The 10,935-nt window shown below is 35.0% G+C and overlaps 1 protein-coding gene across 1 annotated transcript in view; it reads right to left on the reverse strand.

The window, feature by feature from the left end:
• Window positions 1-10,775: 10,775 nt before the first annotated feature.
• Window positions 10,776-10,935, reverse strand: part of LOC147470802 (KRAB domain-containing protein 2-like) — a 1,517-nt gene continuing 1,357 nt past the window's right edge. The window contains exon 3 of the mRNA XM_086542156.1: window positions 10,776-10,935. This exon is cut by the window's right edge and continues 357 nt beyond it. Coding sequence (XP_086398282.1) covers window positions 10,776-10,935 — 160 coding nt within the window.

Below are 10,935 nucleotides of genomic sequence, written 5' to 3' on the forward strand. Positions count from 1 at the left end.
TATAACCTGTTCTATATGAATAGGTTATAGGTGATCAAAGGTAACAGGCACTACATTGGAGTAGCTTAAAACCCTGCTTTCAAAAAAATGCTTTATATGATGCGTTTGTATAACAGCAGGATGCTCATTCAATACATGCTACCGATTAAAGAATATACTTGTACAGTATATGCCTGCTGGGATGACAATCCATCACATTAGTTCGCCATCAAAAGTAAGTCTCTGATATTTAGAAAAGTTGCGACATACCGGGAAGTAGGCTGTATATTCGCAGAGAGGCGTGAAATGCCCATGAATTTATTTACTGAAATTTACTTGAGACACTTCAAAAAAGGATAGTCAGCTGAAACCAAAGGTTACAGTAAAGCTTGAGTTCAGTTTAATATCGTCCTATGATAGCATGCTCTTCTGGACTTGAACTGTCTCACACACACACGTGCTGACGCGCATGTACACGCCCATGCACACATACACACACACGCACGCACGCATGCATCCCCCACACCACACACACACACGAACACAAGGCTTGTACAATTACCGAAAATCTGCCTCCTCAGACCATGGTTTGAGCGACGTGTGAAGGAGCAAATAGTGTATGCAAATGTCCGGCAGGATGCTAAGTCGGGCGGCGCGGAGACAGTGCGAGCCGCTCTCCCGTCCCTTCAGTCTGCGGCGCAAAGGCGTCAACAGCTTTTGTAAGTTCTTTTGAAAAATTTCCTCGACTGCATTTAAATTTCTTGCCTATTGTCACTGAAACCCACACCACTTCGGAGTTTTAGCGGCTTTGTGATGCTAATCTAGTAATTAATTATTCAAGTCGTTTTCATTAATATTAATATACGTATACCGACGGTGACTTAGATTATGATCCCAACAATGGTGAGGAAGAAGTTACTTTGAGCCTTAAGGGAGAGCGGGGCTTCGCTGTGCGTACTGGGCTCCCAAAATTGAGAGGAATTTCGCCTTTCACGATAAGTGTTCGCCATGACAGAGGATCTGTCTTTTACGCTGAGAGAGTAAAGGTGCGCAAGCACAACAAAGTATTATTGTTGAAGCTTTATCTTGTGGGGTTTATGATTCCATTTGTTTTTATGCCTGTCCGTAAAAGCAATGATACCTCACAAACCACCTCGCAATAGGATATAAGTTCGTCTCCATAAATGGATGTTATTGTCAAAAGGAAAGAAAAAAAAGTGGTTTCTTGACTGTATCGGAATAACTGACTAATTCATCTTCGATGTTTGTTTGCTTTAAAGTCAAACTATTTAATTTCTGCAAAGGAAATGCTGTTGGTATCTTAGCTTTTATAGGATATGCTTTGCCGCAAGAGACGATTCCTATATTCCTGATATCATCATAATATATCCTCGTCATCGCGTCGTTAGTGAGCCAAGTAATAGACGACCGGAAGGATATGTGTTACGAATGCATCCTATGCGAGGACCAGGCAGCAGTGTTGTCAGTGGGAGAGAGCCACGTACTAGCACAGCTTTCAGGTGACTAAATCTGAAGTGTCCTTGTGGCGCGCCGGCTGGCCAAGGGTGTTCATCAGGACAGGAGGGGAGCGGAGGGGGAGGGGTCGTCTCTTTGATCTCGGGCCTCATTGAATTATGTGTAGGCTGGCGAGGATACGCGGGTGAGGACCTGTGACCCACGCCTCTAATTCTCAAGACATCTTTTTGTGCAGAAGAAGATCGGAGAATTATGTAGAGCGGAGTTATTCTAATTGTTTACATTCTTACGGAGTACCTCGAGTGACAGCACCCCGCTAGAATATTGAATTTACTGCAACTGTTGGCGTTGTTGTTCCTAGTGTGATGATGTTGGCGCTGTTGTCACTGCTCTTATTGTCATTATTTTTGTTGCTTTTGGTTTTATATTAACCAATTATGATCATGATAAGAATGGTGATGATTATTGTTATTACAATCATTACTATCTTCACCATTATCAACATAAATTACTGATCTTGTAACATTATTACCATTATCATTATAATGATAATAATGGTAATAATAATAATGATAATTATTATTATTGTTATCATCATTTTACTATTATTAGTATTGCTATTATTGTCACTATCATCATTATTATCAATATTTTCATAATCATCATTATTAATATTATTATTATCATCATTACTATTATCATTATTGATATAGTCATCATAATTATCATTGTTATTATTATTGCTGTCATTATCATCATTATGATAGTGATTAATGTCATTATCATAATCATCATCATTAATATCATTATCATCACTACTACTTTTAATATTGTTATTGTTACTGTCATCGTCATTATTGTTATTATTATATTTATCATTGTTATCAGTATAATCATTATCATTTTTTTCGTTATCATTATAGCTATAATTATTATTATTATTGCTATCAATATTATCTTCATCAAAATATGTACCGTTATCATTAATGTTGTTGATATCATGATGATTATCATTATTAACATTGTTATTATTGTTTCTATGATTATTACCATTATTGTAATTTCTCTCTCTCTCTCTCTCTCTCTCTCGCTCTCTCTCTCTCTCGCTCTCTCTCTCTCTCTCTCTCTCTCTCTCTCTCTATATATATATCTATATATATATATATTATATATATATATATATAATGTATGTATATATACATACATATATATACAATATATATAATATATATATATATATATATATATATATATATATATATATATATATATATACATATATATATATATATACATACATACATACATATATATATATATATTATATATATATTTATATATATATGTATATATATAATATATAATACATACATATATATACATACATACATATATATATATATATATATATATATATATATATATATATATATATTTATATATATATACATAAACATATATATAAATAAATATACATGTTAATAAAATGTTAATAGTCTTTCTATTGTTATCATTACTATTAAAAGGAATACTATTTTATTATCATTATTGTTCTTATTGATATAATTATCCTTTATTCTACAAGAAATTTCTTGCAGTATTAGTAGAATAGTATTGTTCGGCAATCGCACAATATATATATATATATATATATATATATGTGTGTATATATATATATATATATATATATATATATATATATATATATATATATATATATATATATATATATACATATATATGTATACACACACACACACACACACACACACACACATATATATATATATGTGTGTGTGTGTGTGTGTGTACATATGTATATATATACACCATTTAATTCAAAGTAGAATGGGAAAACGCTGGTAAATTACCCTTTCTAGAAATAATGTTTCATAATTTCAACGGCTATTTAAAGTTTTCCATTTACCGGAAACCCACTCATGTTGCTAGTTATCTTCATTTTTTCTCATATCATCCCTTATCCATTAAGAAATCAGTAACCTCGTCTATGTTTCTTTGAGCATATAGGATCAGTGATTGATAGAGAACTTAGCATCATTATGGAGTCTTTTAAGAATCTTGGTAATCCGAAGTTTTTCTTAGAATAAGCGCATTCATATGCGAGATCCAAATTTTATTCTCAAGCTTAAGTCACGCTTAAGGACAGATCCGATAACTTACTCGTTGTTCCGTTTAATTTAGTCACTCAATGACAAGCGTCAGTTATTTTAAAAAGTGGACATCGATATAGTGTTCACTTATCCTAACACGTTGCGTAAATCTTTGATTAAACACGATGCGTCCAGCGCTACTCTCGGCACTTCTTCAGGCATTTATGCCATTCCTTGCAAGGAATGTCCGAAGTTCTACATAGGTGAAACGGGTGGAGAGCTGGAACAAAGAATAAGTGAACATAAACGCGATGTCAGGTACGCGAAGGAATCGAATGCTTGTTTTATTCACATGCGTGATGCCGGTCATCAACTAAATTGGAATAATGTTTAATTAATTCACAAATCGTCTAATGCGTATGAAAGAAAGATGCTTGAATCTCTTTTAATGAAAAAGATACCCAATATTAATTTGAGTGCTGGTCAATGGGGATTGGATGATCTTACCTCCTTTTTAGTGGGAAAAGCTTTCCCTAGATTAATTGACCTTAAACATCCTTCTGTGACCTGATTCAGCCCTTGTTCCTGGGGTCATCCTTTCTATATATATTCTTGTCTAAATTTACTTCTTCTATTCATTTTTTGGATTGCTTTCGCCTGAAGAGAAACTTTCATGAAAAAGTTTGAAACGTTTTTCTTTTCATTTAGTGGCAGTGTTATTAATTCTGTTATGTGCATGTTACTGTGTTTTTTGTGATTCATATTCATATATATATATATATATATATATATATATATATATATTTACATGTATATATATATATATATATATATATATATATATATATATATATATATATATATATATATTTATATATATTTTATATATATATATATATATATATATATATGTGTGTGTGTGTGTGTGTGTGTGTGTGTGTGTGTGTGTGTGTGTGTGTGTTTGTGTGTGTGTGTGTTTGTCTTTGTGTGTGTGTTTTGTATACATGTATGTAATTCTATACAAACACCCTGATATATGCACAATCAATGGTTATATCGATATGTGCAGACAAACCAACATACAGAAAGAGAGAGATAAGAAAGAGACAGGGAAACCTTATAAGATTAAAGAGTCGCGCGCATAATGGAGGAGGTGCGACTAGGTAATGTCGTCTTGCTTCCGGATCTCATGTATGGTGATGAGACCTAGGAAAAGAATGGCCGGTATATGAGGCATTCTCCCCGACACCAGATGAGGATCCTCCGGCTTTACGAGGCAACAACGACCCCTCCCCGCCACCCCCGACCCACCTGGCCCCCGGCACCCACCCCCCTCTCGCCTCTGCCGAGCACCATGGACGCGGTCGTAAAGATATCGATTCCTTGAATTATAACACAAGGCAACAGCTCTTCAATCCGACATCAACACATTGGCGACAGTCATACGAGGCGTCCCTCTCGGCCTCGCCGGGTTTCCGCGAGTCGGGGAAGATCATCGCGCTTAATAGGGTCGCATTTGATTCGTGTGACTGAAAAAGGGAACCCTATCGTACAATATTTACATATTTTATAGAAGCACTTTATGTCGATCGCTCTGCCAAAGCACATCTGAGGCACAGCAGCACATCGTTCTGATTACTTTATGAGCGTCTTTGCTGTCTTCTTTTATTCCACTTAGCACCGGTCCGAAGAAAGACTCTTTTCTGTCTTTCACATGCGGCTTTGATCTGCAAAGCTGACAGCTGCAATAGTTTTAGAACATGACTCAGATTTGACCTACAGTTACGAGAACAACGAACTTGCCAACGTCATTAGGGAACGAATTTGTTTTGAACTGTTAAGGGGACAGATAAGAACACATGGAGGAAATATAAACAGGGAACAATGGAATCCACTGACATGGAAAGAAGGCTCATTAGACCAGTATAATGAGGACAAATAAGGCAGACTATGTTTACGGTTACCATGAGATCAGAACTAACGGTGTATTTAATAAAACTAATACTTTTGTTATTATGAATGTTTGGCTATAGGAATCTAACTTTGTATATCATAGGCAGAGAAAAGTCAGTGGTGTTAAATATCTTGACGTAAACTAATATAAACAACTTGTATTAGTCACGTTTGTATAGTATACACGTACTCGGCAAAGTACTCCCTGACATCCGAACAGGAAAGCGTTGACGACAGTGTTTTCCAATGCATCTGTGAGTCCCGCACCCGCAACCCGCTCCGGTCAAGGCTTGATCTCATGAACGAGACCACGAGTGCACCAACCCTCGTACACTTAGCAGAATATTAGTAGTGTATAAAGTAACGCTCCATCACGAATTTACAGTCTCACCCACTTTTGCCTTTAGCCTTGCTGCCGAAGCTTAGTTCAGTGAACATATTAATAAACTCGCTGTGTTTAAATGTCGTTAAAAAACTTAATAGTATGCTAAAGTAGCCGCGACATAGCAGATGAAATCAAATCTACTGAAGTGCAAACATGTCAGCATGTTAACAGAGTCGATTCACTTTGGCGCCAAACATCATTATTAATTCCGTTCTCGATCTGGATCTCGTACGTGATCGTTGATTTGTTGTACTTCATGTTTCTGGGTTGATATTGTTTGTTGTTTTATCAACTAAATAATCAGATTGTTTAGGAATGACATTAAACGGAATGTTTATCTGTACATATGAATCCTTGTTTTAAAGTAGTGGTGTTGAACTCATGTACTACTCAAGTATGATATGAGTAGACAGTGTGCAGGCCATATCAAGACTTAAAGATCTGTCTGTCTCGTTGCCTCTTTCTCTTCTCTTCTCACTATCTCTTTCTCCGTCCTTCTCTGTCTGTCTGCCCGTCTGTCTCTGTCTCATATCTCTCTCTCTATATATATATATATTTTTTTTTTTTCCCTCTCTATGTTACATCCCAGCCACCACGTTACCATACCACACCATATCTGCTTGTCATGCATGTCTTAGATGCCATCTGGTTACCACGAGCTCGCGATTCTTTTTTTCTATCTTAGAGGAAGGACAGAAGGACAAAATTCTCAGTCCAGGCCAAGGGAGGTCAGGGGTATATATGACCTAGCATCTCACCCTCAGCCCCAAACACAGTCACTCTCGTCCGTCCACCACACCGGCAGAAGGCTCTCCTTCCTGACCAGGGCAGGTCCGCCGCACCAGACGCTCATACTGCTACCTTGCTCGCATGGCACCATCACGTGCTATGAAGTCCATGAACCCCAATTAACCAAGCAAGACCTGAAACTGCTTTCAATGCTTCCACCAGTATAACACATACTGATGTGTTCATTGGTACAAGGAGGACAGGACGTCTGTTAGGGAAAGTCGCCACTTACGCAAACTTTCCCTCGCCCCTCGTCCCGTGCGCAAATGCCCCGTCCTCGTCCTCCGACACGGAAGGCGTGAGCAGAGCAATCATGCGTTAAACACTTTAAAAAGCGAGGTCTCCATAACACTGAGGGTGATACCGTCAGAACGGCTTGGCAAACCAGCCTTGTCATCCCCTTTGTCCTGACACCGCCACCTTGAGGACTAGTGTGCCTTCGCAACCGTGCAGGTTTCGTTGCACAATCAAAATGTAGTTCCACCGTAGTGCTGAAACTTTGTAATTGTGTTGAGAGAGATATGCAATACCTTGAGATCTATTCTTCTTAATTAGCTACAATCTAAATTCACAATATCTTCACATTTTGTTCCTCTCACGTCAAAACATTAACGCAATTAGCAATAAAAAAATAAAAAAATCCCGAAATTAAAGCACAGAGATGCGTATGAGCTGCTAGTAAGCTGTTTTTATGAGCTGCGAGCCAATTATCCGACGGATTAGTTAATGTGCTGAAAATTCTAGGCTCGCATCATCTTCATCATCATTATTATTATTTATTCGAATGATTATTTGCATGCGTCTAGTGCGATTTTTTTCATATTATACTATATTACTTTGCTACCTGTTACTCAGTAACAAGAATTATAATTTAATTTGTTCGCTTTTGTTTGATAGTTCTGAAGGAATAATTCCATACGAACGCGAATATCTGTAAAAACTCACTTTCACTTTCCCTTTATATTACTCATAAATTCGCGGACTCAATACCAACTGTAACCTCACCATATACTCTCACTCTTGCACTAACTCATCCCACACTTCTTTTCACAGACTTGACACTGTGACTATGTGTCATGGCGTAAAACTTTTAACAAATTCAGTAAAGTAAGTCGGTAATTTTCCTCAGTATCTTTTACCAATGTTTTACTATTGTTATTCGGTGTTTTGTGCTTTTATATGTTGTGTATACCTTATATACTCGCACCATGTAGAGTAGCATTAGTATGGAAGACTGCACCTGTTTCCAGACTGCAGCTGTATTTGCTAGAAGGATGGCCTGGGGCAGAGAAAGTGGCTCATTAGACATATATAATTAAGGGTCGAGAGAGAGGAACATGAATAGAAGAATTAGAGACAGAGAGGGAGAAGTCATATATATATATATATATATATATATATATATATATATATATATATATACTTATACATAAATGAATAAATAAATAAATATATGTATATACATATACATATATATATATATATATATATATATATATATATATATATATATATATTTACACACAAACACACACACACACAAATATATATATATATATATTTATATATATACCTACTACAACATATATATATATATATATATATATATATATATATATATATATATATATATAATGCACACACACGCACACACATATTATATATATGTTTATATACATATATACATACATACATATATATACATACACACACACACGTATATATATATATATATATATATATATATATATAAATAGATATATATATATATATAAACATATATTTATGTATATATGTATGTATACATACATATATATTTATATACACACACACACACATATAAATATATATATATATATATATATATATATATAGATAGATAAATATAGATATGTACATATGTATATATTATATATATAAGTGTATATATATATATATATATATATATATATATATATATAAATATAATATCAATATATATATGTGTAAGAATATATATATATATATATATATATATATATATACACATATACATATGAATATAAATATAAATATATATGAATATATATGTATATACATATTATATATATAATATATATATATATATATATATATATATATATATGTATGTATATACATATACATATGAATATTATGAATATATATATATATATATATATATATATATATATATATATATATATATATATGGTTGGACAACTCTTTTAGCGGGTCGTGTAGCCGAGCGGTCTCACCGCCGCACCTGTCAATTCTACGGCGCGGGTTCGAGTCCCGGTCAGGGAGGTAAAAATTTGTATATATTAAAAATGCGTTACTGCATTCTACCATCTTCTCACATACAACCTCGGTAACCTGATTTGGGACTTAAATTTGTGATTCCGTTGCTGCCGAGTGCTCGCGGGAGTTGTTCATTAAAATTCGCTATCACTGCTCTGCTAAGAGCATATAGGTAAGTTCCATGACATCGCTTAAGGCGTCTGGTTGGACAACTCTTTTAGCGGGTCGTGTAGCCGAGCAGTCTCACTGCCACACCTGTCAATCTTACGGCACGGGTTTGAGTCCCGGTCAGGGAGGTAAAAATTTGTATATATTAAAAATGCGTTACTGTATTCTACCATCTTCTCATATATATATATACACACACATTTAGATATATATACATATATATATATACACACATTTAGATATATATACATGTATATATACACACACATATATATATACATATATATATATATATATACATATATATACATACATATATATAGTTATCTCTAGATCTATCCATCTATCTATATATGTATATATGTATATACATATATATATATATATATATATAAATATATATATAAATATATAAATATATATATATACATATATATGTATACATACATATATATATATATATATATATATATATATATATATATATATATATATATGAATATACATGTCAGGTCTAAATTTTCAATCATATCATGCACGAGGTCCACACATCTTATAAGGCTCTTCAGGGTCCTACAAAGTTGGATGCCCCCCGCTTTAACGTATGGAAGTTGTCTTGACCCCTGAAGGTTTGTTCCATTCACGGGTGCCTGACTGATGAAAGTGAAAATGACTTGCAGCCCCACTGTGAGATTCCTGACTGGGTCTTGGTATGCTTCGAGGTGTTGTACTCTCAGAAAATGCCAACAGCTTTCCGAGAGAACCAGCTGTCGATCGTCCTTGATCGTCCTAACCAGGGCTGATAATTGGTCTTGGACCAGGATCCGGCATTTCCATCTCCTTTGACTTCAGTACCGTCAGTAACAATTTTCGGATAATGATATTCATATGACAGAAAACAACAGAGATAGGAGTAAAAGGAAAGAAAATACATGTGTCATTGTTTTGTTGATTATTTAAGGCAATTAACACGATAATGCATATTAAATAGGGTATTATTTATAATTTTCTTATTTTCCCTTCATGCATTTTTTTTGTAATATCCCACTGGATATCTATGACCCCTAGTCACCGGACGGATGACATTCAATTCTTGCACAGACTGATCGGCAGACAGTTCTTCTGTGTTAGACTGCACAAACTCATTACTATTTGAAGATAGCTCCACATCACTCTCTTCATTCACACTCGTGTTAGTATAAAGCTGCGCAGACAAAGGGTTATGGTCCTTACTAGTTACATCAAGCTGATTTGTCTGTGCTGTGTTTTCATTAAGAGAATCGTAACACAATGATGCATCTTGTTCATTCCCTTTAACTACACTTGGGACTCATTTCATCAATTGTTGCATCAGCCACATGATTGGCCGTATTCTCATTACTGCGAAAGTCTGTTTGATTGTCGATGTCATCGTCATCATCGTTGCTCTCATCTGATCCAGTGTACTGTCATTTTTGGTTTCTCCTTTAACAACTCCTAGTATGGACGTCTGGTGCTCGGAGCCAACTGTCTTGAGGTTACAGACAACTTAAATCAGCTCGAGACAGACTGCAATGGTATTCTTAGTTCCCAATTCTTCTAGTATATTTTTCTTCTCAGCCTCTCCATTTGGGGGTTCATTTGGTATCCCTTTTCTTCTTTGGTCTCATTACATAAACAAGTTCCCGCTGATCTACACCCTCTAGGTTTTCCTTAACCTGGTGATATATGCGATGGGTTGCAATAGCAATCTCATCCACATTACAAGATGAAGAGAGGATCGACCTTGCAGCATTT

Source organism: Penaeus japonicus, unplaced genomic scaffold (genome assembly GCF_977035675.1).
Source record: "Penaeus japonicus unplaced genomic scaffold, GWHDUDI00000001_assembly GWHDUDI00000012, whole genome shotgun sequence".
In the NCBI taxonomy this organism is placed as follows: Eukaryota; Metazoa; Arthropoda; class Malacostraca; order Decapoda; family Penaeidae; genus Penaeus; species Penaeus japonicus.